The 24,756-nt window shown below is 50.0% G+C and overlaps 12 protein-coding genes across 12 annotated transcripts; 8 read left to right on the top strand and 4 right to left on the bottom strand.

Annotated features, from left to right (window-relative positions):
• Positions 1–106: 106 nt before the first annotated feature.
• N7455_007395 (putative AAA family ATPase/60S ribosome export protein Rix7) lies at positions 107–2,414 on the bottom strand (the record flags this gene model as incomplete). Its single annotated transcript, XM_040956067.2, has 3 exons — positions 107–1,999; positions 2,070–2,309; positions 2,361–2,414. The coding sequence occupies 3 exons, from the start codon at positions 2,412–2,414 to the stop codon at positions 107–109; spliced, it is 2,187 nt and encodes a 728-aa protein (XP_040813588.1).
• Positions 2,415–2,541: 127 nt separating this feature from the next.
• Positions 2,542–3,475, top strand: N7455_007394 (ESCRT-III subunit protein VPS20; the record flags this gene model as incomplete). The annotated part of the gene is made up of 3 exons (XM_040956006.2): positions 2,542–2,630; positions 2,809–3,172; positions 3,248–3,475. Coding segments are annotated over 3 exons (681 nt in total), but the record flags the coding sequence as incomplete, so codon positions are not given.
• Positions 3,476–3,857: 382 nt separating this feature from the next.
• Positions 3,858–4,733, bottom strand: N7455_007393 (PITH domain-containing protein; the record flags this gene model as incomplete). The annotated part of the gene is made up of 3 exons (XM_040955948.2): positions 3,858–4,278; positions 4,432–4,543; positions 4,604–4,733. The coding sequence occupies 3 exons, from the start codon at positions 4,731–4,733 to the stop codon at positions 3,858–3,860; spliced, it is 663 nt and encodes a 220-aa protein (XP_040813502.2).
• A 399-nt stretch (positions 4,734–5,132) lies between these two features.
• On the bottom strand, positions 5,133–7,265 carry N7455_007392 (putative ATP dependent RNA helicase; the record flags this gene model as incomplete). Its single annotated transcript, XM_040956025.2, has 3 exons — positions 5,133–5,267; positions 5,328–6,986; positions 7,041–7,265. The coding sequence occupies 3 exons, from the start codon at positions 7,263–7,265 to the stop codon at positions 5,133–5,135; spliced, it is 2,019 nt and encodes a 672-aa protein (XP_040813482.2).
• Positions 7,266–7,569: 304 nt separating this feature from the next.
• N7455_007391 (uncharacterized protein) lies at positions 7,570–9,046 on the top strand (the record flags this gene model as incomplete). Its single annotated transcript, XM_040956125.2, has 5 exons — positions 7,570–7,590; positions 7,652–7,961; positions 8,022–8,264; positions 8,318–8,587; positions 8,640–9,046. The coding sequence occupies 5 exons, from the start codon at positions 7,570–7,572 to the stop codon at positions 9,044–9,046; spliced, it is 1,251 nt and encodes a 416-aa protein (XP_040813557.2).
• A 408-nt stretch (positions 9,047–9,454) lies between these two features.
• Positions 9,455–10,080, bottom strand: N7455_007390 (mitotic-spindle organizing protein 1). Its single transcript, XM_040956139.2, has 3 exons — positions 9,855–10,080; positions 9,650–9,727; positions 9,455–9,536 (listed from the first exon to the last, which is right to left on the bottom strand). Exons 1-3 carry the CDS (start codon positions 10,050–10,052, stop codon positions 9,465–9,467), a joined length of 348 nt encoding a protein of 115 aa, XP_040813410.2. The 5' UTR covers positions 10,053–10,080; the 3' UTR covers positions 9,455–9,464.
• Positions 10,081–11,043: 963 nt separating this feature from the next.
• On the top strand, positions 11,044–12,359 carry N7455_007389 (uncharacterized protein; the record flags this gene model as incomplete). Its single annotated transcript, XM_040956034.2, has 4 exons — positions 11,044–11,290; positions 11,353–11,420; positions 11,474–11,850; positions 11,909–12,359. 4 exons carry the CDS (start codon positions 11,044–11,046, stop codon positions 12,357–12,359), a joined length of 1,143 nt encoding a protein of 380 aa, XP_040813430.2.
• Positions 12,360–12,672: 313 nt separating this feature from the next.
• Positions 12,673–13,599, top strand: N7455_007388 (metallophosphatase domain-containing protein; the record flags this gene model as incomplete). The annotated part of the gene is made up of 1 exon (XM_040955985.2): positions 12,673–13,599. The coding sequence occupies one exon, from the start codon at positions 12,673–12,675 to the stop codon at positions 13,597–13,599; it is 927 nt and encodes a 308-aa protein (XP_040813591.2).
• A 430-nt stretch (positions 13,600–14,029) lies between these two features.
• On the top strand, positions 14,030–14,569 carry N7455_007387 (GNAT family N-acetyltransferase; the record flags this gene model as incomplete). The annotated part of the gene is made up of 1 exon (XM_040956090.2): positions 14,030–14,569. The coding sequence occupies one exon, from the start codon at positions 14,030–14,032 to the stop codon at positions 14,567–14,569; it is 540 nt and encodes a 179-aa protein (XP_040813494.2).
• A 518-nt stretch (positions 14,570–15,087) lies between these two features.
• On the top strand, positions 15,088–17,925 carry N7455_007386 (putative transmembrane glycoprotein; the record flags this gene model as incomplete). The annotated part of the gene is made up of 1 exon (XM_040955993.2): positions 15,088–17,925. One exon carries the CDS (start codon positions 15,088–15,090, stop codon positions 17,923–17,925), a length of 2,838 nt encoding a protein of 945 aa, XP_040813454.2.
• A 904-nt stretch (positions 17,926–18,829) lies between these two features.
• On the top strand, positions 18,830–21,733 carry N7455_007385 (PP2C family serine/threonine-protein phosphatase). The gene is made up of 8 exons (XM_065605614.1): positions 18,830–18,960; positions 19,309–19,627; positions 19,682–19,755; positions 19,827–19,911; positions 19,979–20,062; positions 20,085–20,186; positions 20,243–20,485; positions 20,567–21,733. The coding sequence occupies exons 1-8, from the start codon at positions 18,925–18,927 to the stop codon at positions 20,911–20,913; spliced, it is 1,290 nt and encodes a 429-aa protein (XP_065461468.1). The 5' UTR covers positions 18,830–18,924; the 3' UTR covers positions 20,914–21,733.
• A 376-nt stretch (positions 21,734–22,109) lies between these two features.
• Positions 22,110–23,762, top strand: N7455_007384 (choline-phosphate cytidylyltransferase; the record flags this gene model as incomplete). The annotated part of the gene is made up of 4 exons (XM_040956036.2): positions 22,110–22,624; positions 22,729–23,079; positions 23,139–23,547; positions 23,625–23,762. The coding sequence occupies 4 exons, from the start codon at positions 22,110–22,112 to the stop codon at positions 23,760–23,762; spliced, it is 1,413 nt and encodes a 470-aa protein (XP_040813546.1).
• Positions 23,763–24,756: the final 994 nt, after the last annotated feature.

Genomic DNA, 24,756 nt, shown 5'->3' with positions numbered 1-24,756 from the left:
TCCCAAGCAAGAAAAAATGGGAGAAAAAAAAGAAAACTCTAGATCTAAATATGTATAGATGTACATATATATCCCAAGAGAATACATATACAAGCCACCCCCAAACTCAGACCACACCACCACTCCAGTCCCTCCTGAGCTTCTCATACTTCCTCAAATCCGTAACACTAGGCCGAACAAACGACTTAGCAGCAACAAAGTCAAGGAACTTAATACTATCGCGACGCTTGATAGCAGAGTAACCAGCACGACGCAACAAACTGCCCAAATCAGCACCACTGAAGCCCTCACACTCCTCGGCGAGCTTGCGCAGATCCTCGCTGAACTCAATAGACAATTTCCGGAGAAGAGTCTGCAAGATCTCGACACGCTCGAGCGGCGTGGGCAAGTTCACAAAGAGAAGAGTCTCAAGACGACCAGGACGCAGCATAGCAGGATCAATAATATCAGGCCGATTAGTAGCAGCGATGACATAGATACCCTGGCGACTACTGCCGAGACCATCAAGTTCCGTGAGGAGTGTATTGACGACACGGGCGGATGCCTCAGAGAGCGTATCATCACGGCGAGGCACGAGGGCATCGAGCTCATCGAAGAAGATAACACAGGGCACGGAAGAGCGGGCACGGACAAAGACCTGGCGAACAGCGCGCTCAGACTCACCGACGAACTTGTTGAGCAGTTCGGGACCCTTGACGCTGATGAAGTTTGCGCGGGACTCGTTGGCGACGGCCTTTGCGAGGAGGGTTTTACCGCAACCGGGCGGGCCCCAGAGGAGGACACCCGTTGGTGCGGTGATACCGACGTTGGCGTAGATATCGGGGTTCTTGATTGGTTCGACGATGGCAGTGACGAGCTCGTCGCGGATGCCGCCAAGGGCACCGATGTCGGCCCAGGTTGTGTCGGGGATTGTGGCGAAGCCCTCGCGCTTGGAGGAGGGTTGGATCTTAGGGAGGGCTGTGAAGAAGTCTGCGTTGGAGACGAGGACGACTTCTGTTTCGTCGCCGATGGGGGTTTCCTTAGCGTGGCTGATAAGACGGCGGAGTTCACGGACTCGTGGGCTGATATCGTCTTCGCCTTCGATTTCCATTTCCATTTCTTCGCCGCTGTTTGACTTCAGGATCGCGAGGTACCGCTTGATGGCGGCTGAGCCGGCGGTCGAGACGAGGTCGTTGAGATCGGCGCCTACGAAACCGGGGGTTCGTTTAGCTAGCGTCTTGAGGTCAATATCGTCTGCCAGGCGCATTTTGCGGGTGAGTGCGCGTAGGATCTGTTCCCTGACTGGCTCTGAGGGGACGGTCATGTTGATTTCCTTATCGAAACGGCCACCGCGGCGCAGAGCTGCATCGAGACTGTCCGGGCGGTTGGTTGCCGCGAGTACAATAACAGGCTTGCCGTCTGTCTTTTCAAGGGCAATCTCGTCCATACAGGTCAGAAGCTGGGCGACAATTCGCTTCTCCATCTCTCTCTGAGCGCTCTCGCGCTTCGGCGTAATCGCATCGATCTCGTCGATGAAGATCAGACAGGGAGCAAGACGCTTGGCCTCTTCAAAGTACTCGCGCAGGGCTTTCTCGGATTCACCCGACATTCCTGACACGACCGAAGGCGCAGAGATTGAGATGAAGGGCACACCCAGCTCCGCAGCGAAAGCGTTTGCAATTAGCGTCTTACCGCAACCTGGCGGACCATGCAGCAATACTCCGCGCGGCGGCTGCACGTTTGATGATAGATAAACCTGTGGCCGGGTCATGGGTAGAATGACCAAGTCCCCGAGTTCCTGAACAACATCATCCAGTCCACCCAAATCGGCGAGACTGACATGTGTGGGCGGCGAACGATCCGCAGGCTCAGCCTTGCGTCGCTTAGACACAGATTCTCCGCCATGCGTTCTTCTCTTGGAGGCAGTGGGTGCCGGTGTGCTAGCGGTGGATTCGGCGGTCTTTTTGGCCTTCGTTGTTGCCCACGAGCCAACGACGCTCTGGTTCATTCCATTGGGTTCCTGATATGGCAATTTCAATTAGAATTTCCTCTCCATTCAAGCCAAAATATATGCGCAGTGTACAACATACCGTAGCGGCGGGCTCTTCAAGTCCCTCAAAGTCCCCCTCCATAGAATCCTCATCTTCTTCGCCCATATCAGCTTTGACAACCTCCAATACCCGCTCAAGACTGTCCTCGATAAGTCTCTTCGGTTTCCGGTTCAAACTCGAGTTGGATTTCTTAATTGTGTCATAAATCGTCGGGACCGATAGTCGAATGCGCCCAGTTTCGGGTTGGTCGTCAATAATCTTGCGCACGATCTGGTAGACCTATTTTAGGGGTCAGTCAAAGTTGACAAGACACAATCTTGGAATACATACCTCACGGTCCAGACCCTGACTGAGGGTCGGCCTGCCACCCTTCCTAGGAGGCATGATTTGATATTTGGTTGTGCAAAAGAAAAGGCCGCGGGCCCGAAATTTCGGAGATGGGAACATTTGAAAGATCGGCTGAAAATTACACGTAATTACGGGCCCGTTACATAACGTCATTCATGTCTAGGCCCGCATCTACTCTTATCGGAGGTTCTCCCTTCTCTTCAACAACATGGGAAATACGAGTAGTTCGCATAAGATCTCTGCCCAGGATCGGTGAGTGCAGACTACTATATATTGTATATATACAATATCCACAACCCATTCTCAATCCCGCTTGTCAGAGCATACTATTGTTCTCCTCACGAGACCCCCTCATCCCCACCCAGCACGCCTATTCAAGGAACCCAATAGTATGGTGCCAGCTAACAAGCAACCCGTCGCATATCTATAGGGCAATTCTCGATCTCAAAAACCAACGCGATAGACTGCACCAATACCAGCGACGAATAACCGTCCTAACAGACCGCGAAACGGAAATCGCCAAGGAATGTCTCGCACGCGATGATCGGCGGCGAGCACTGCTTGCCCTCCGACGCAAGAAATACCAGGAGTCGCTTCTTGAGAAGACAGATGGACAACTTGCGCAACTGGAGCAGTTAACTGGACAAGTGGAGTTTGCGCTTGTGCAGAAGGACGTGCTGTTTGGGTTGCAGCAGGGCACAAAGGTGCTGCAGACTATCAATCAAGAGATGGGTGGCATTGAGGGTGTTGAGAAATTGATGGGGGAGACCGAGGACGCGAGAGCTTATCAGGAGGTACGTTCCTTGTTTCTATCCCATGTTGTGCAGGACGTTAGGAGTAGGGTTCAGTGTCACTGACTGTTGTTATAGGAGGTGAGCCAGATGCTGGCGGGTCATTTGACGAATCAAGATGAGGACGAGGTTGAGGATGAGCTGGAGGCTCTGCAGCGGGAACTTGCTGGTCCTGAGATCCTGCCTGATGATGTCGTACTGCCAAGTCCGCCTACTGCTGAGTTGCCTATTGAAGAGCCGGTGCCGGAGTCGACTCCAAGAACCAAGGCTAAGGCTGAAACCCGGACAGCTTTGCCTGCTCAGTAGGGGAGATATGTTGGGTCCTCGTTGCACAGCACCAAGCATTGCATTATATCGATCCAGAGCATTTTGGGGCGTTGCGGCTTTTTTGTTTTTGTTCCCTATATTGCCGGTATATTTCATGTATCCATGGCGTTGGTTGATTCTATGGCTTGTTGTAAAATCCATGGTCTATAGACTATGACATCCTCAGTCTGAGGATTTACAAATGATACTCAATATAAGAGCTCACTTGACCGGAATAAAGAACACGCAACAAATCAATAAAATCCATGTAGAAGTACATAGTGGTAGAATGGTATTGTCGTTAATCGTGACTGACCTGTCAATTTCAAAATACACCAAGGCATGCTCGAAAGAAACCCCAACGAACCCCATCTAACCCCATCTACTGTCCAGGCATAACCCTGCCACCAACACCACTGACACCAGGAATAGAAACATGATCCTGAGGGTTCGCCGCAGCCTCATAGAGGAAATTAACCGGCTCCCGGGTCAACTTCATGAACTGTCCCTTGAAGCCTACATACCCAACCTTAGTGACATCCTCCTCACCGTCACTCCAATTATCCTCGAAGAATAGCGTGACAGAAGCAGTCGCATTCCAATGGGCACGATTCAATGGCAATTCAAAGACATCGGCGCCGGGTACAGGCTGGGGGATCTCGATGGTTTGAGTTGGGTGCAACTCCGATGCGGTTGAGAAATCCAAATCGTCGCGGTTCTTGAATAGCTTTACTGTCTTTGGGGCGGAGTTTGTAGGTGCTGTGTAGAGTAGGAGGGAGTGGACGTTAACTTGGCCGTTGAACCTGTGTTGTTTAAGCTTGGATTAGTTTTGGAGTTGGCGATAACGGGTGAGGGGTAAGATTGGCGGGGGTTTGGGATTTTTGTGACGCGTTGCGAGGGGGGTTGGACAGCCACTAGAACTTGTAGAATATATGTGTGGAATAAGTGAGACTCACGGGATAGTCATGAGCAGCTGTTCGTCGGCATCGCTTTCAAGTTCGGGCTTGTCGTTTAGTCGCTCGGCCCAGGTTTTCTGGACGATGGATGCGCCAGAGTTTGGGGTTGTCTCTGTCGAAAATCAGGACTTATCACCAGTAGTTACTTGGTGATCACGGGGCTCATGCATACCATTCAGGGTCGTAATTAGATCAAAGTTGATCTGAGAGTAGAGGAGGGATTGGATGGCTGGAGTGATATCGTTGGTATGGTCGTGTTCGCCATGGCAGTGGCCATCGTGATCATGATGGTGCCCTGACATTGCAAGATGTCGATATAAATTAGATAGTTGTACAAGAGTTGAATAACAAGACAAAGATGGGTTTGGAGGTTCAAATGTTTGAAGTTGAAAGGTGTTTGGGAAGCTCTCCACTCCCGTGACGTCGTTTTACTCTGCTATGTATGTAGCTCGTAGTCTTAAGAGACCATACTGTTTGAAAGTGATTTATTCTTTTCTTTGGTCCAACTTTACAATGTAGGTACTATATCTGAATAATCACCGTACAGTAGGCTAAATTGCCTGCCTGTCGCATTTACGGCTGTTGGTTTTCGCTTGATCTATAAAATACAATCAACATACTATATCTCAATTCCACAGCCTCCTTGAACGCCTGGGTATTATTGTACATATTCCTCCTTTCTAGCCGAATTTCAGATGTCATTATTGCCTGACTCGGTAATAATCCGGAGCATACTCCAGCAGATAACTCTTCTCAATCTTAGTAACATCGCGGATATATGTCTTCTCGCCCGTTTGCATGATTTCGTGGAATATGACCCAGTCGGCTTTTCGATTCTATAGTTAGGTCAGTAAACCAAACATGTGTTTCCCTACACATAATCCGTGAGCACTTACAAACATCAACGAGGTGGGGTGAGCATGAAGGGTCAGGCCACCGCTGACAGTCTTGAAAGTCCCATCCGGTTGCATCTTCGCCGCGTGAGCAAAATAGCCCGTCGTAAGACAACGCCGAATTTGCTCCGGCTGCTTGCTCAGATCGGCTGGGCCATGACGGGATGAAAGTGTTTCATCGACTTGAATGCCAAAGCGTTCCAGGTACCGTTTCAACTGGCCTCGGATGCTCACCGCGCGTAGCAGTGCCCGGTAATTCAAGAGGTTGTCGCGACACCATTTTGAGTCTTTCTTCCCCTTGGTGACAAAGGCTTGGTACACATTCAGGTACGTTAGATGATCTCCCTCTTCAACGGCGAACTTTCGCCGGTGACTCTCGGCAGATCTTTTATCTCCAGCGTGTTGAACCCACACCGTTCCCTGGAGGTTGACCATGGCTGCAATTGTGAGGATTTCACTTAAACAATTGAAAGATGGCGCGGTGAGAAGAACTTTGGCCATCATAGGATCCAGAGCAATTTCTGCCATCCGCACTCCAAGCGGTTTGGTGAGTTTGGCATAGTAATCAACCGCGCCGAGGGAGGACAGGAGCTCAAGTGCACGAATAATAAGTTCTGCCGGCGGGGGTGTCAAGAAATCGAATCGGACAACGTTGTCGATGCCCAGTGCTTTAAGCTGCATGATGACTGGCGCAAGATTTGACCGCTGGATTTCAGGTACGGTTGCTTCCGGCATCTGCTCGAACGCTTGTTGTGTGTATAGACGGAAACATTTTCCCGGCTTTGTTCTTCCAGCGCGGCCAGCTCGCTGGGTGGCGGATGCTTTTGATATTGGCACTGCGGTCAATGTATCAATACCAGTGTTGGGGTTGTATGCTCTGAGCTTGGCGAAGCCGGAATCAATCACATATACAATCCCGTCGATTGTGACCGAGGCCTCGGCAATGTTGGTCGAGACGATGACCTTTCGGGTGTTTTCTGGAGTCGGCTCGAAGACGTACATTTGCTGTTCCGTGGTGAGTCCAGCATAAAGTGGTAGGGAAAGCAGAGAGGGTGCCTTTGGATGGAGAGTTGCCGCTCTTTCTGATATCAACTGGATCGCAGTGTCGATCTCTTCCCGGCCAGTCAAAAAGAGGAGTATATCGCCTTCTGGTTCTTGGGTATGGATATCAAAGACGGTCTTCACTGCCCGCTCTATGTAATCTTCCGCCGGAGAGTCAAGGAACAGCATATCGACTGGATACATCCGTCCTTCCAGACTGATGATCCGACCAACACTTCCACCTAAATCCGCCGGTTCTGCCTCAGGCTGGTACTCCTCGCCGGCGAAGAAACGAAGAAATTCCTCTGCTTGAAGGGTTGCACTACTAACAATAATGCGAAGTTCAGGGCGTTTCTTGCGGATCTTCTTCAGAGTCCCAAGAAGTACATCGGTACTAAGAGATCTTTCATGTGCCTCATCAACCATGATCACGGAATACCGTGAAAGTAAAGGATCAACCAGGGCTTCTCTGAGCAGCATTCCATCTGTCAGGAATTTAATCCTTGTTGCAGGAGATGTCAAATCTTCGAATCGGATGGAGTAGCCCACCTCTTCACCGACTTTGCATCGCATCTCTTCGGCTACTCGTGTCGCAACCGTTGTAGCAGCCACCCGCCGGGGCTGGGACGGAGTTAGCCTCTACTTAATTTGAAGTAGTATGGGATCAGTGCGCACCTGTGTAACAGCAATGGTTTTCCCATCCTCGCACCATCCTGCCTGGTCTAGATACTGTGGAAGCTGGGTTGTTTTACCGCTGCCTGTTTGACCCACCACGATAGTGACGGGGTATTTTTCAACCAGGTAGAGCAGGTTCTTCCTGTGACGTGCAATAGGTAGCAAGGCAGCCGGTTTATACAGGGCTGGAATGAAAGAGGTCGAGAGCTCCTGTTCTGAAGCCATTTTAGACCAAATTTTAGCCGAGAACGACCTCTGCTGAATTTGAGCCCGGTTGTTAAAAGAAACCAAATTGGGTCTGGGTCATTCTGAAAATTCAAGCGCTTTGTAGATTGGCAACTTGAAGGTCGTCGGAGTCCTCGCAAAAACATCGCGATTTGTATAAAGCTCGCCCGCTATCACGTGCGCCCCACGTCACTTGGAGCTTCCCCGATGTGTCCTGCGCTCAAACATTCTCAGGCAACACTGTTTTTGTGGATTTCCCTTCAGTCACTTTCTATCCTCTGTTAGGTCCTGAAGATATACCAAGATGCCAGAGGAGGACAAGATGGTACGTTTCCTTTCTAACCGGATATCACTTGTTATCGCATGAGGCTCACGTTCATACACAGAACACTTCCAGCAAGCCCTTGGCTGCCCTTAATTCCCCTAACAGCCCCAGACCTGAGTCGCCCACTACTGCGCGTCCGATGGACTTTGACGATGAGCCCCAGGAGAGCGGGGTTATTACTTCCTCCCCTGTCGCTGCTCAGCCAGCTGCCGCCGAGGCAGCCCCGCCACAGCCGCCCCGGCCCCTGAACCCGAGAGAACAGTCGGAGAACACCCTTAGGGAGGCATTCCCAAGCATCGAGCCTGGCGTTGTCAAAGCGGTCTTGACAGCAAGCAATTGGAATGTCGAACGGGCGTTCAATGCCCTCCTGGGTTCGTGTGGAATCTACTATCTATGAAAGGAGTATGAGCTGACCCGATATTTGCTTGCAGGTATGACCGACCCCAAGGCTCAAGAGGAGATGGCGCCGCCGCCAAAGCCGCCGCGCCCAACCCAACAGAGTACTGCTGCACAGCGACAACTGGAAGCCGATGAAATGTATGCACGTCAACTATCAGAGCACTACAACGCGGCAGGACGTCGCGCGCCGCCTCCGGGCTGGGAGAGTGACCCCCGATACCAGCGACCCAGAGGAAGCGAGGAGTCGGATGAGAGAGAATACAGCTTCTTTGATGGTATGGGATATGGTGGCTGGCCGAGTGAGCGTGCGCTAATTGGGTCTTTACAGATGATCTACCTGTGATCCGCGAGAACCTCCGCAAGGGTTTCCTGGAGACACAGAGCAAGGTTAACTCGTGGGTAACAAACCTGAAGAAGAGAATTGATGGAGATGATTTGGACGAGGAACCTACCCAGAATCAAAGAGAGACTCCCGCGCAGGCCCGGCCCCGACGTAGTGGTGATATGGGCCGTCGCAGTGGCGATCGTGAGCGCTACGACGCAGATCCCCAAGTTTTCAGCGATGATTTCTCTGCTCTTGAGTTGAGGGATGGCGAAGGTAAACATCGATCTTAAGTCTAGTATCATTGGGCTTTGCTAACTGTGCACAGCTCCCCCGGCTCGCCCCCCTCGTCCGGGCCAATCCAGCTTTAAACCCTCCGTGTCTCCTTCGCCAGACAGGCGCAAGGTGTCTTTCCAGGATGGACCACCCACCGAGATTGACAACATTTACGATGCGTCCACGCCATCCAAGCGTCTCAGCTCAACAAGCGGCAAGGCGAGCAAATGGCAACCATTGTCCACCGTCGAGCCTTCACCCGTCGCGGAGAACGACCCATTCAGCCTCGGCGACAGTGATGATGAGAAGGAAACCAAGGAAACCAAGACCAAGGAGCAAGCCACTGGCTCGGAGGGCGAACAGATCAAGCATGCTACTATCGAGTCAGTGTCCGACGAAGTGGGTACCTCTAAGGACCAGGAGACCAAGGGCGCGACCAAGCCCGACGAGTCAAAATAATTGCGAATGGTTGGAATTTGAATATCCCTGCTGTCATCTGCGCGAATTACCTCTTGCCTTTTCTCCCTTTCCCCCCTTTCCTCCCATCCCGTGATCATATTTATTTCCCCTATCGTTCTACTCTGCCAACTCACCTTGTTATGCGCTACCCACCCCGAGTTTACGATACCTAGTAGAGGTAGCCCAAGACATTTTCCCAAGCTTTCCAATGTCTCCATAAACCCAAGCCAAATTGAATCTGTATTTGTACCGGAAACAAGCAACAAAATAAAAGGGTATATCTCCGACCGGCTGTATAGTAACAAATATACGGCCTCAACGCCAAAACCAGAACAAACCAATAGACCTCGTTCAATGCAACAATAGGCAATAGGTAACTTGATTGTTTCTTCAAACCCAAGCCGACTCCTCAACACGATTACTCCACAACGGGGGCATTCCCCACGCGCTTTGAAGAACCAGTCTCCTTGCGCAGATCCTTGATGACAGTCTGTAAAGCAAAAATCAAATCAGCTACTAGGCATTTTTTTTTTAACACCGAATGACGCGTGCAGAACGCTATATTGTTAGGATTCGATCCTAATTCCACGGGGAAACGCGTACCGCCAAAGCATCGGGGTTGACCCCGTTTTCAATGAGAGACACACAAAGCGACAGCTCTGTCCGGTCCAGGTTGGTATTCTATTCGATATGTCAATTTTGGGACTTATAGTTTTATTTTCTTGTAAAGAAGAGATAATGACGACATGGAATGGGAGTCCTAAATGAATCCTGAATCCTGTCTAGTTCTGGGGGAGTGAGCACGCACCAGCAGGTCGGAGATCTCCTGAAGGATATCAATGACTTCTCTGGCAGCTTGGCGCTTGTCACCGGCCTGGTCTTGGGATGTTGGGGGCATTGTTGATTCTGATATTGAGAGTGGGGGGCTGTTGGAATGTAAGGTGGTTGAATCTGTGTGGTTGAAGTTGGGTTGATTGTTGTGGGGGAACTTTTCTGCGGCAATCATCTATAAACGGTGCATATTGTATATTGTACGGAGTACTCCGTCTATCAACGTGATATTTTGATATTTTAATACTTTTCAGGGGCATTTTCTCTATTGATGTCAGTTTACTTATAAAGGAATTTGCTACTTCAATTGCTCTTCTTATTACTGGTGGATATTCTTAGGTACAGTGCTTATCTTCTACAAAATACTCCGAACTAAATTATACTAGAATATACTAGAAAACATTCATAAAGTACTTAAGAATTAGGCTGTTTGTGACAATGCAATACATAACCATGTTCATGTTAAAGAAATTGATAGTTAGTTAGAGCATACAGCCTACATAGTTATGTATATTGTATAAATATATAGTTCACATATTCGTGCATTCACATGTTTTCACTTTTCTTCTATTACTCTTGATCTATATTATATAGATGTTAATACCTTCTAAAATCCAGGAAATGTTCATGCAAACTAATATAGGGCGTTACATTGCATTGTTCATATAGTACAAATTGTATAAACTACTACCTTGTTGATCCTCATGGGATTGCAACACAATTTGCAGCCTCTCAATCCTTCAGGATGAGTGCATAGTCCATGCAATGGGAGAAATTGACCCATAAAAGGGAATATTTACCAGTAATCTTCGATGATTCTCCCATTCCGGATATTCCATTTCGCCCCCACCCCTAATCAACAACCATCTCCACCCATGCAGAAAGATCCTATCCAAATAGAGAAAGTGGGACTGAAGAATTAGTGATATGAATACAAGATATTCACACCTAACTATCCCTTTTAGGATGCTGCCCTGATACTCTCATATGATCTCATCCAGTTTGCTAGATCAAAATGAACAAGATGACCAATGCTCGCCTGCAAGAATTTTGCCTGCTAGTCTTCAGAGATATTTACTTTGATTCCGTTCAATGCTTATAGAGCACCTCCTGTACTGTCATTTTCTCATACCACAGGGTGTTGGCACAGCCAGGAAACCGCAAATATGGACATCGCAGATATGAACATGACATATATTTTCGGACCCCCACCGGCGGGCATGGATCTCACAGAAAGTAGAACTTTCGAAGATACTGCTGTTGTCGTGACTATATGCATGCTTGCAGTATGTACTATTATCTTCCGGCTGGTTGTGAGAGGATATATCCAGGGAGCGAGGCTGGAAACCGATGACTGGTTGATTGGAGCATCTGGTATTCCACTGATTGCATTGCTTGCAGCATCTATTCTCGGTATGTTTTGAACTCGATTTTAAGTATATGGAAAATAAGACATTGACAGGTATATCCCCCAGGCGGCACCTACGGGTTCGGTTTACATGTTTGGTGGATAACAGTAGAGAATATGGTGACAATGAAAAAGGTATGAACAAAAGCATTCTATGCTTCAGAGTCAAATCTAACTGAATAGTATAGATCCTCTTTGCCTACCTCATTGTCTACCTCTTCGAGCTCCTCCTCATCAAAGTCTCAATTCTCATGTTATATCGCCGAATCTTCGGCATGAACTGGATGATCTGGACCACCCTTCTCATCTCCTATGGCTGGTGCATAGGAAGCATGATTGCAGCCCTATGCGCTTGTGAGCCAATCTCATATTTCTGGAGGGAAATCATCGACCCTACATCTGGCTCAAACCGATATAACTTCTATTACTACTATGTTTGGAACGCAGCTGCCAACGTCGTGACGGATATTCTTATTCTGCTTGTCCCGGTGCCTATTGTTTGGAGCCTTCAGATGCGGACAACACAAAAGATTGGCGTGTGCGGTGTGCTTCTTCTAGGTGGATTGTATGTTCCCCGAACAAAGCTCTTCCAAAATACCAATGCTAACAAAACTGTATCTTAGTGTCTGTGTCGCAAGTGGTATTCGCATCCATTACATTACCTACCTCCACAACAACATCGATATTACATGGGCCCTAGGCGATGTCGCCGTTTGGTCAACCATCGAGCCATGCATCGGGATAATCTGCGCCTGCATCCCTGTCTTACAGCCGTTTGTCCGTTCACTGGCCAAGAAAATGCCGAGTTTACCCACCCAGCATATCGGGACATCTCAAATGCCCAGTGTTATACAGAGAATATCTCTCCACAAACTTGAAAGCAGCAAATACGATATTGAATCTAGAACGAGCCCTACGCCCTTCGGCGACTCAGAAGAGGACCTCGATCCTCTTACTTCGGTCAGGTCTCGGGTGGAGATAGAAACAGATCCGAACGATACGGTTAGTGGGGAGCAGAATCTTGATCCTATGGCTATTCACGTTAAACGGGTTGTGCATTGGAGTGTTGATTAGGCCGATCTAGTTAATCCTAGAGCCAGTGACCATTTTCTTTGTTTTTCGGCGCGTTGTGGAAGTTAATGAATAGATGCATATATATTCCTTTTCGTGAGGCTTTTTTTTGCTACGGGCTGCTTTAGTGGTGTATATACTACAGACAGTCATTATACTAAGGTATCATCTTCTACCTCCACTTAGGCACAACGCGCGTTCGTCCAGACGAGAGCAAAGTAAAAGAATATCAGATCGTAAACTTCATTCTTCAACCCTTCTTGCATTTCCTGAGAGTATCATAATTTGCAGCCCAATCGGATTGGGGTCCATCGCCATGGAGATGTCGGGACATGAAAATCCGACGACCACCCGCATACCACCGAAAGAGCCCCAAGAGGCGAAAGGATCATCGGCCTGGCAAAAATTCCGAGATGGACCTTGTCTCTTCCTCGCCCGCAAGATCTCTGACCGGCGACCGATTACCCTCCGTGCACCGCCTGAAGACCCGATCACTGTGGTCTGCATCTCAAACACGTACAACGAGCGACCACAGATACCGCCAGGTGACATCCTAATCCATGCCGGCGATATGGCAGAAGACGGATCACTCCGCGATCTCCAAGCCACACTCAATTGGCTGAAGGAACAGCCACACCACATTAAAATTGTGGTGGCGGGCAGACGCGACAAGTATCTCAATAAGATGAAGACGGGAGGCCCTCACTGGAGACATGGATTTCGACGAAAGGGAAACTGGGGCGACATCATCTATCTGGAGCACCAGCAAGTCGTGGTAGCTGCCGAGAACGGACGGCTGCTCCGCGTCTTTGGAAGTCCATGCTCACCAAAGAGCATTTATTCCCGGGCCTTCCAATACCCTCGCGATAAAAACGTTTGGAACAAAGTCCCAAACAATGTCGACATTCTTATCACTCACACACCACCATTCACGCATCTCGACTCGCTCGAAGGCTGCTGGCATTTGCTGCGTAAGTTGTGGAAGAGTCATCCTCGACTGCACGTTTTCGGGTGCGTTCGTGAGCACCATGGAACTGAACTTTTGTGCTATGATGATCTTCAAAACGCCATGGAACAAATTGAGGCTGCGGGCGGTGGTTTATTGAATCTTCTGAAGGTCGTCAAAGCCTTTGTGCGGTCCCTTTCCCGCCCCGATATGGAAGCCAAGACCGAGCTCGTGAATGCATGCATTATTGGGGGAGAGTCTAATCCCCCCCGCGAACCGATCACAGTTGTCATTTGATTTGAACTGGGGAGGAGTCAATTATGCACCCAGGTGCTATGCGGAGATGGATATGACTTGACACGACTCGACATGATTCAACATCACTCGGCATGATTCAACACAATTCCACGTGATTCAACGTCACTGGACATACCCGACATGATTCGACATGGTTCGACATGTGATTTACCAAGCAATGAAACATCTGCTTCTAACTGAAAGTGCACTGACGCGTAGATGAAATTGAGACATTGCCAACTCGTTTATAGATGAAGGTGACTCTCATTGGTTGAAACTCACCGGTGGGGACCACAACACCTGGAAGGTTTTCGTGACATTCAAGAACCAACCTTGGATCTTCGTACTTTTACACAGCATAAACTGACACAGTTGCAGTGTCAAATAACTTGACCGGGCGTGTGTTAAAGCTAGTTAGTCGTGACTTGGAATGGCGCCTCAGTGTGAAATGGGAGTGGGAGGAGTGGGAGGAATGGGAGGAATGCCCGGCCTCACCATCTCGGACATTCATTCCTTGAAGAGGAACGAGGCACTAGAGATTCTTGCCCGGATTTCGCGCGTCGAGAAAAAAACCTTCCCCACCAATGAGGCATTCCCATTCAGCGAAGACCTGTGGAGAAAAAAGCCCAACACGCGAGTTCTGTACGCGATTCGAGCCAAGGGATCACACTCTGATCTGATTGCCTATGCGGTCTATGTCCGACAGAAGGGCGTTGCGCTTTTGCACAAAATCTGTGTAACAGAGCCTAACCGCCGTCAAGGTGTCGGACAGGAGGTGCTGTCCTACATTCAACAGCGCCTACGAAAGGAGGGCTGCCAGTATATACAGCTCTGGGTGGACCAGGCCAGGGAGCCTGCACGCGCCTTGTATCTCCGTATTGGTTTCGAGGAGCGTGAAGTCATCCCTGATTACTATGCCCCTGGGCGAACAGGCATCAAAATGGTCCTGGATTTAGAACGTGATGGTTGAGCCACTGCCGTCAATGGCACCCTTCGGACCTTTTTTCCTCCCACTAAAAATGTTCCTTGCCTTACCGGTCCCTTTCAAATAGGTCCGAGGGGCAATAAGACATGGTATTGGGGCGCGTCTATGCTCCTTGGCTGCCGCAGGAGCCACCTATGGCTACCCCTTGCATGGACACGGGCATCTTCGAAACGTGAGATTATAGCGATCGGGCCTGCGTCCATTCTCCGCTGTCATTCTGCTACATACCTCCGTGATATCTAACATATCCAGGTATGGCTTTTTTGAAAGGGCACGCCTTGAATGTCTCCCTGGTCCCTTTAGCGCGAGAGGGACCACGATCCTTTTCTGGAAGATCATGCGTGATACTCTTTCATCTTCGCCCTGAATCTCTTTCTTTCTATCTTGACTACTTTCACTATCTTTCGCCGTGAGATTGGAAGCATCGTTGGTCATTCGGTGAGCTAGCTGTGTCTTTTCCAGCTATATACAGTTCCAGTGTGCTCGCATTTGCCCAATCGACCATGGCGTTCTTTCTCACCATCGTGCTGGCTTTCTTGTCAGTCGCCAATGCAGCATCCTTGGCTGCCAATTATCCTATCAACTCGCAATTGCCACCTGTTGCTCGAATTTCACAGCCTTTCCGATTTGCATTCGCGCAAAGTACTTTCTCTAACAGTAACGCGGACACTAAATACTCGCTATTGGATGCGCCATCATGGCTCGAAGTGGACAGCAGCAGTCTCACCCTGTCCGGAACGCCTCATTCAGGCGACAGTGGCGCCATCAAGTTCAAACTTGTGGCATCGAATGGATCGGGAAAAGACAGCATGGACGTTACTCTAATCGTGACAGCAGACCAAGGACCGACGGTGAACAAACCGCTTGTACCTCAGCTACAGAAATTGGGTCCAGTGTCATACCCTGCCACGCTGTTCATCCATCCAGGTCGTCCGTTTTCAATTGAGTTCGATCAGGATACCTTTGACAACACGCATCCTTCTACGATCTACTACGGAACGTCGCCGAACAACGCCCCGCTACCTTCTTGGATCAACTTCGACCCGGCCGCGCTGAAGTTTGCTGGAAATAGCCCTGCTTTTCCAGGTGCGGAGCCTCAAACATTCACTTTCCAGATGATCGCATCGGATGTAGCTGGGTACAGTGCGGCCAACGTGACATTTGAACTCTCGATCGGTCCCCATATCCTGACATTCAACGAGACTGTCCAAAGCTTCAACCTTACGAGAGGAAAAGAGTTCAACAGCCCCGAATTAACTAGCCTTCTGTCTATGGATGGTTCGCCAACTTCTGTCAAAGAGCTGGCAAAAGTCGACGCCAAATTGCCGGATTGGTTGAAGCTGGATAAGGACAATATATCGCTGAGCGGGACACCACCCAAGAATGCCGTGAATCAGAATATCACTATCACCGTTACCGACTCTTTCCAGGATCAAGCGCACATGATGGTTCGCCTAGAATTCTTGAAGCTGTTCCTCGACACCGTCGATGGGTGCGAGGCAGCCATTGGGCAAGACTTCAAGTTCGTGTTCAACCAGTCTATCGTCACCGATGACTCTGTACGATTGGAAGTCGATTTGGACAACGAGCTCACATGGCTTGCCTACTTCTCGGACAACAAGACTCTTTACGGACACGTTCCGGATGACATGGATCCCAAGAAGTTCACCATCCCTCTTACTGCATATCAGGGATCGACTGAAGACACGATGGACTTCGTTCTCGATGTTCTCAAAGCCTCGGACACACATTCGAACCCCACGGATCCGTTTACCGCTTCATCTGACACCCCCAACCACAAAAAGGCCGGCATCATCGCCATTTCAGTCGTTGTCCCATTTGTGGTAATTCTGAGTCTGTTGATTCTCTTCTGCTGCTGGCGTAGCCGCAAGAACTCACCCACTGTCGAAGAGGGTCCATCCGACAGCAAAATTGCTCCACCACGACCTGTTAGGCCTGATGTTCCTAATTGTCAACCATCCATGACGAAAAGACCTTCCCACGATGATAATTCCGAGGATTGGATGAGTCCTATCTCACCGTCGTCGATTCCTAAGCTCGAACTTGGGCCCGCGTGGAACGTGTCACCATTTGATAAACGGGAACATCCAGCTAACTTTGCTATTCCTTCTCCCGTCGTTCCCCCTCGCTCTCCTGCTCGCAACTCTCCCACTCGCGGTGGTTTTGTCCCACTGCGAGACCCGGTCATTCAAGAGGAAAACCCCGCTCAAACCGGATCACCTTCCAAGAAGCAAAACAATCGCCTCTCATACACGAACACGACCAGCCCGATGCGCCGTAGGACCACCAACCGTTCCCGACGAGAGCCATTGAAGACGATCCAGCCGCGAGCCATGAAGCGGGAATCCATCCAATCATCCAAGTCAAAGAGATACTCAAAGCGCTCGAGCGGTATCTCCTCCATTGCCTCTGGACTACCCGTACGATTCAGCGGAGCTGGCCATGGCGCCGGCGGCTTCGGACCTCCCGGCCACGGGGTGGTGCACACATCATGGCAAAACGCGCGAGCCTCAATGTTGAGCGATGATACCAGCCTAACACAGATGGCCCCGTTGTTCTCGCGCCCGCCAGCAGCAGGACGCATGCGTCACAGCATGGCATCTAGCATCCCCGAAAACTACAAGCGCATGACCCTACGCACCGTCGAGCCCGACGACTCTATCCTCTCCGAAGCCGACTCCCTGGAAGCCTTTGTGCACAGCCGAGCCAAGCACCGCAACTCCTCAAACCCTCTCTTCTCTGCGCAAATCAGCCGACGCACTTCCTCAGGCATGCGCGCACTCGACAGAAACCGCAGCATGCGTAGCCGCGCCGATACCGTCTCCGTGTCAACCTTCAGCGATGAATTCCGCCAATCCATCCAAGAACGGCCCCTATCGACTGCGATGTCGGCCTCGGAATACGGTGACGACAATATCACGAACCGCTTCTCCCAATATCAGAACCAGGCCGGTCTATTTCCCCTTGCCGAGGGTAGCGCATATGGCCAGAGCCAGCTGAGTCTTGCACAAGACTACCGCGGTGCTATCTCCCCGCTACCGCGGTTCTGGAGCGATAATAGTATGGGCAGTGCCCGGAAGTTGGAGGGCCAGGGCAACAGCAACCCCCAGCCTCCGAAAGTGAATGATGAAAATGCTATGCCGCATAGCTCATCTATGGTCTCGGACCTGGAAGAGCATCTGTCGCGCAAGGTCAGCCCTAGCAAGAGCGGCAATCACCAATGGTGGTTGTCTTCACCTCTTGAGTCCCCGCGGCCGTTGAAGAATGCCGATAATCGGGGTCTTCCTATCGCCAGTAGTGGAGAGCTGGCATTTGTTTGATTTTTGTTTGATCTTTTTTTTTTTTTTTTTGGCTTTTTCCCCCTCTTTTCCCCTGTCTTATATCTAGATCTATGGGTTGGTCTGTTTTTTTGTCTTTCTGTCTATTGTGTTTTTGGCGTTCTCAGGCATTGCGAGTACGATATCCATTGGCTTTTCTATGGTTGATTAGTTGGTATTGAAGTCTTTTATACTAGTTGATCTAGTTTTGGAGCGAATAATATTATAATATCTCTCCATCTCCATCTTGATTGTTTAGGCGCATTGCATAGCACTAGGATTCACCGCTTGGTTCTCCGCCTTCACAGTAATTATAACATTATACACACACATTATACGCAAGTAGATAGAGTCCGCGAGACCAAAGAGAAAGAAAGTTATTCTCTACAAATGAAATAGAATAGAGTAGATTTCCCAAGTTTGAAAGTCAGGCATCTTCACTATGGCGTGACTGTACAGTGACTACTGTGTCTACATAGCCCCTATTTACTTACCCTTCAGCCTCAATAATGAGATACAACGTACAAAATACTATACAGATGCTATGGGCTATATACACTAAATACTTTCTTATAAGAAATAATCTCTCAAATCCCCAACTCCTTTCAAAACTCCCTATACACCAGTCCGATCCCCCCTCACGTGACTATATAGAGCACGGCGTAACAAAAGCGGTAAACGCAATACCAGGAAATCTCTGCGAGGTCTTCTCACCTGGGCAGGACTCGGACTTTCTCTCATAAGCTTCCTTGAAATTGTCTTTCCAATCTTCATCTCTTTACAGAATTCCTATCCTGTTTTAAAAAACAAAAGTACAGAGGCAAGAAATCCATCATCCGTCCGTTCCCCACTTATCGCGGGACCCAGACGCGCTGAAAGCCCTGCGCCCTCATCTGACCCTTTCCCTACAGCACCTCCAGCACCTCCAGCATTTTCCACACTTCGAACCGGAAACCTCGATCTCACCACCTCCCCCACCCGAATTATTCAATCTTTGCCAATATGGGTCAAACCCTATCGGAGCCGGTGGTCGAAAAGGTGAGATATTTCGCTTTTTTGATTCACACCCCACACTGGCCCATTGTGACCCTCCAATGTGTCTTCTATGGCCTTGAAACACACCCCCCTTTCTTGGCTTTTGTCATACCCCAGGATCAGGGAGTTATAGACCGAGTCTCTCTCTGGTCTTCCAGTTGAACAAATAGTCCGTGCTGTCGCTCGGAGGAATCTTCCTCGGGTTGCCATGCGGGGTCCTGGGTAGTTCAGCTGGGTAGTGGGGGTGGTTCATCCAGCAACGAACTGGAATCGCAATCCTACCAGGCAACCTTGCATATGTCGTGGAAAAGCATCGAGTGTAACTAACGTGTTATCTTTTTTCACTTACAGACATCGTCCGAGGGCGGGGATGATTGCTGCGTGTATGGTGTGTCGGCCATGCAGGGCTGGCGAATCAGCATGGAGGACGCCCACGCTACAATCCTTGACCTCCAGGCAAAGTATACCGGCATCACCGACAAACCGACGGATCCGGAACACCGCCTCGCCTTCTTTGGTGTGTACGATGGCCACGGTGGAGACAAGGTGGCATTGTTCACCGGCGAGAACCTGCACAAGATCGTCTCCCGACAGGATGCTTTCGCCAAGGGCGATATTGAACAAGCCCTGAAGGATGGTTTCCTCGCGACGGATAGGGCTATTTTGGAAGGTTTGTGCTGTTGTTATAACCGAGGTACATGATGGTTCGCTGACTTGGGTCCAGACCCCCGTTATGAGGAGGAGGTGTCCGGCTGTACTGCTTCCACGGCCATTATCTCACAGAAGAAGATCTGGGTGGTATGTTATGATCTTGAAGAGAGAAAAAAAAACAATATCGGATTGAGGAATTTCAAACTGACTGGTCATAGGCCAACGCTGGTGATTCACGATCCGTCTTGGGTGTCAAGGGACGTGCCAAGCCCCTTTCATTCGACCACAAGCCCCAGAACGAGGGTAAGTACATGGAATCATACAGGCCGCTATATAAAACAAGATCGGGTCTGACAAATAATTACAATAGGCGAGAAGGCTCGTATCACCGCTGCTGGCGGCTTCGTCGACTTCGGTCGTGTCAATGGCAACCTTGCCCTGTCCCGTGCTATCGGTGACTTTGAATTCAAGAAGAGCCCTGAGCTCTCTCCCCGAACAGCAGATCGTCACCGCGTACCCCGATGTGACTGTTCACGAGCTGACGGATGATGATGAGTTCCTGGTGATTGCCTGTGATGGTATGTCTTCTGCTATTGCACCCCCCTCGCTAGTCTATATGTTAACCTATCTACAGGTATCTGGGATTGCCAGTCTTCCCAGGCTGTGGTTGAGTTTGTCCGCAGAGGCATTGCTGCGAAGCAGCCCCTCGCCCAGATCTCCGAGAACATGATGGACAACTGCCTTGCCTCCAACAGTGAAACCGGCGGTGTTGGATGTGACAACATGACCATGACCGTCATCGGACTCCTACAAGGCAAGACCAAGGAGGAGTGGTATAACCAGATTGCAGAGCGGGTTGCGAACGGGGATGGACCTTGTGCTCCGCCCGAGTACGGCAAGTCTCCCGAGGAACCCGAAAGCATCCCCACTTCTTCGTGCTGACGGCCAGTTCGTGCAGCCGAGTTCCGCGGCCCCGGGATCCGGAACCAGTTCGAGGATACCCCGGATGAATATGACTTGGAAATGGAGCGTTCCCGTGGTTTCAGTGTCCGTTCGGGCCGCATCATCCTCCTGGGCGATGGCACTGAGGTCATCACGGGTCAGAACGACGAGGAGCTTTTTGACCAGACGGAGGAGGACGAGGACGAGGACCTTACCAACCAGGTGCAGCACGAATCGGGCACCCGGAATGACCGCCAGGCCACCCCGGGTCCTCAGGGGAAACAGGAGAATGGCAGCGGTTCTGCTCAAATATCCGAATCCCCGGCCTCCACTGACGCCGAGAAAGAGAAGTCCGCATCGTAGACTATGAACTTATGAACAGTCTTTCGATTGGTCCTCCCTGTTTTGGTTTCACTCTGGTTTTGTTTTCCTTGCCCATTGCCAACGAGCCTTCCCCCACCCCCTGACTCCACGATCTATGCCCTGTTTTTTCCTCCCTTTTTCTTTGTTTTGCGATTAGTTATCGTTGGGCTCTGGTCCCGAGCCTGTTTACACCTTTTTTTTTAAACACCTTCGACTTGAAATGGATATTTGTCAAAGACGGGACATGCGGCAAAGAGACTCAGACGGAATTGAATGAGATGAAAGACAAGAGCTTTGAATTTCCATGGAGGGTCGATGTTGAAAGAGAGCCCTTCGCCGGGAGCCAAAGGGGCCTTATGAACACGTTTCTTACTTTATGCCATCACCACAACGAGATACCGCAGAAAATGCCCGCTATTGACGAGCCCATTTACTTACACTTCTCCATCCGATTTTTATTTCGGGGTTTCTTCTTTCTCTTAATCCCCGGTCTATTCCCTACCTACGGTCATTGATCTGTGGTCTGGTCTATACGAGAATGAGTACTTGCTAGGGGCGCAAGCTGGTAGAGTTGGGTATTGATTGAGATTTCGTCAGGGTGAGCAATGGGCAATGGCCATGGTCATTTACATACCCTTTGGCGTATATCGGGATGCATTCAGCGTTTTCTTTGTACCTTGGTAGATGTTGTTTTTATTCTATTTTAAGCAACGGAGTTTTGAGAGAGAAAGTCATGGATGTTTGCTGACGTAGGTAAAATCCAGGGGTAGGGTGGGAACTATGCAATTCCAATTCTAATGCCATTGATAGTGTAATAAAGTAATGGAGTAGGACGATGGAGTGGTGATATACTACCCCCTGTACCTCCCAGGGTTGTACCTAATCCACACGTGGTCAGTGTAACCACACATGATGCCAAGACTTAATTTGCAATGTTAAGCCCCTATTTGCAATTCTTCGTATTGTAAGATTCAACCCCCGTACACTCTAGACTCCTGGAACTGTGGCTTAAAACAGCGGAGTTGCGCCCCCACTCTTTCCCCAAACAGAAAATTACCAGTTTCCCCTAAAACCGGGTTGCCGTCATTCAGGGTTCAGCATTAATTCTCTCCCTGATTCTCTCCCCCCTCCCAACCTTTCATTCATTTCCCTAGGAAGAACTCCCTCATTTATTCTCCAGGGCCCAAAAATACATAATGTCGCCATCTACTTCCCCCGCCGGCAAGCGCAAGCGCAGCGCCTCTCACCTTCCCGCGCCCGTCCCCAAGAACGTCACAGCCGACCTCCAGCCATCTTCACGCGACGCGTCCGGCGAAGAAGGCGGCGACGACTCAACAGGACCCAATGCCGCCTCCCACAGCACCAATGGTACCCGCCATCCTTCTAAGCGGGCCCGCAAGGCTGCCGCCGCCGATGCCGCAAGCCACACCGAGGTGAACGGGGTCGAGCCGACCATCACCAAGGAAGACCCCGGCGAGCCATCCGAGACAACTGTCGCCAGCAGCGATATTGAGGGTGGCCCTCGGTCGCGCCCCGGTTTACATATTGATTTGCCCGAAGCCGAAGACGATGAGCCTGTTACAGAGGAGCAGATGGCTCCCCCGGTCTTTGGGCGCTTGCAGGACCCCGTCGGTTATCGCACTAATCCTCCTCCAACGGGCCGCTCAGTACGCGTATATGCGGACGGTGTATTTGATTTGTTCCATCTTGGGTAGGTGATCACACGAGCAGACCAAGTTTTAATTTCGGCCCCCAATTTTATTCCGGTTTCAGGCTTGCTCAATTGGGTAATGGTGGCTGACTATCACTTTCTAGCCATATGAGACAGCTCGAGCAGGCTAAGAAGGCCTTCCCCGATACTTATCTGATTGTCGGTGTTACTGGCGACGAGGAGACACACCTGCGCAAGGGTCTGACGGTGCTCAGCGGCGCCGAGCGCGCGGAAACTATCCGTCACTGCAAGTGGGTTGACGAGGTCATCCCCTGCTGTCCATGGATTGTGACACCGGAGTTCCTGTCTGAGCACGAGATTGACTACGTTGCTCACGACGATCTGCCCTACGAGGCCGCGGAGGGTGATGACATCTACGGTTCTATCAAGGAGCAGGGCAAGTTCCTGGTGACGCAGCGCACAGAGGGTGTCAGTACCACTGGTATCATCACACGGTATGTTCCGCTTCCCATGCTGAATTCAACAGACCAGAGCTAATTATATCTATCTGTAGGGTTGTCCGCGACTACGACCAATACATTTCCCGTCAATTCAAGCGTGGCGCCTCCCGCCAAGAACTAAACGTATCCTGGCTGAAGAAGAACGAGCTCGAAATCAAGCGTCATGTCGTCGAGCTGCGTAACAACATCCGCAACAACTGGACCATGACCGGTCAAGAGCTCGGCCGTGAATTGCGCCAGATCTGGCAGAACAGCCGCCCCAACAGCCCCGCGCCCAGCGCCCGCAACAGCATGGACTGGGGCATGCGTGGACCCCTCACCAGCCCCACTGGTGGCAGCAAGTCGCACCTGTCGCGTGTGGGTGCGGAGCACAACCGCGCAGATAGCCCCATGGGCTCGCGTCGTAATGAGGATTTCGCTACTGGTTACAGTCTCGGATTGATCGGAGGTGTGCGTGCTTGGGTAAGTTACCTCCCCCAATCGCTGGATATGCAGCGCGGCTTTATTCAGTGTAACTCGTACTAATGCGCTTCATACAGATGGCCCGCAGCCGCCAATCTCTCCAGGAACCCCCCAGCGGCATGCACAGTCCCACTGACGAAGAACTCGAGTCCGAGCACAACAACGGCTACGAGGAGGAGGAGCGTGGCCGTGCTGGTCACGTCTCTGCGAAGTAGATGACTTGGTTTATTGCCTTTGAAACCATCTTGTCCCGACCAAGCTACAAATTGAGTGGTAGATAGGCCTGCCATTCTTTTTGTACCTGCAATTTTACCCTTCCCCCCAATACACCTTCCCCCCTATTCCTTTGCATATGTATCCATCTTTTCATTTTGCATTCGGTTCGTGTCTTATACTTTTACAAATTGTGCCGTAACTGGCGGTTTTTCCTATGTCGGGCGCTTGGTGTGTTTTTTCTTTTCTGTGAATGGGCTGTATGCTGGACTTGGCTGGTTCGGCTTCGATACAGGCTTTTGTTTGTCTTTTGATATTCTTTTTTTTCCGTTTTGGTTGTGTTTCGGCGGTTTCAACGCTCCTCCTTCCCCTTAATACTCTTCCAATGAACTTGTTTCCTGTTTGATGTCTTTGTATATGGTCTTGGTGATGATTGATGTTGGTTGATCTAACCCTTTTCATCTGATCATGATCATGATCATGGTCTTTGATCCTGGTCTATCCTCCAAGGCTATTCCTTGTTCCCCTGTTTGTTCTAGTTTGTTCATAAAAGCTGCAATTGATGGACAGCTGACCGAGGTATATCACCTCGGCCTCGGTCGTTTCCGGATATGGACTGCACATAGATTGAGATAGCTTTTGATGTTTTCGATTCCAATTGCGTCGTCAATTGAAACTACAGATTACTAGATTTGATGGATTATGTGTTCGTATCGAAAGTATGTCCTGTACAACTATACCTATGAGTCTCTCCTGAGACACTGCCACCCAGATCGGAAAAGTTATCCGCCATTTGCCACTTACTCCAGAGGATCTTGGGTTGCGTGTACTTGCGTATACCTAGAGAACACTATGCTAGCTGGCTTATCTCCACAACGACTCGGCTTCTCCGTGTCACTCCAAGACCGTTGGAGCTGTTTTTTTCAACTCACTTGCTTCTGACTTTAGAAACCCGGATAACTCACTGAAAGATCATTCCTGACTGTAATTACATGC

Source organism: Penicillium solitum (genome assembly GCF_028829755.1).
Source record: "Penicillium solitum strain IBT 25940 chromosome Unknown utg000004l_segment0_segment0, whole genome shotgun sequence".
NCBI lineage: Eukaryota > Fungi > Ascomycota > Eurotiomycetes > Eurotiales > Aspergillaceae > Penicillium > Penicillium solitum.
The sequence above is the reverse complement of the archived record's forward strand: the minus strand, read 5'-3'. Positions and strand labels throughout refer to the sequence as shown.

Excerpts from the sequence above, each read along its gene's own strand:
- N7455_007385 (XM_065605614.1), top strand. The coding sequence starts at position 18,925 with ATGGGTCAAACCCTATCGGAGCCGGTGGTCGAAAAG. Across the intron at positions 19,628-19,681 it reads GGATAGGGCTATTTTGGAAG|ACCCCCGTTATGAGGAGGAG; the intron begins GTTTGTGCTGTT and ends ACTTGGGTCCAG. Across the intron at positions 19,912-19,978 it reads CCACAAGCCCCAGAACGAGG|GCGAGAAGGCTCGTATCACC; the intron begins GTAAGTACATGG and ends TAATTACAATAG.
- N7455_007390 (XM_040956139.2), bottom strand. The coding sequence starts at position 10,052 with ATGATTGCCGCAGAAAAGTTCCCCCACAACAATCAACCCAACTTCAAC. Across the intron at positions 9,728-9,854 it reads AGGAGATCTCCGACCTGCTG|AATACCAACCTGGACCGGAC; the intron begins GTGCGTGCTCAC and ends CATATCGAATAG. Across the intron at positions 9,537-9,649 it reads TCAACCCCGATGCTTTGGCG|ACTGTCATCAAGGATCTGCG; the intron begins GTACGCGTTTCC and ends TTTGCTTTACAG.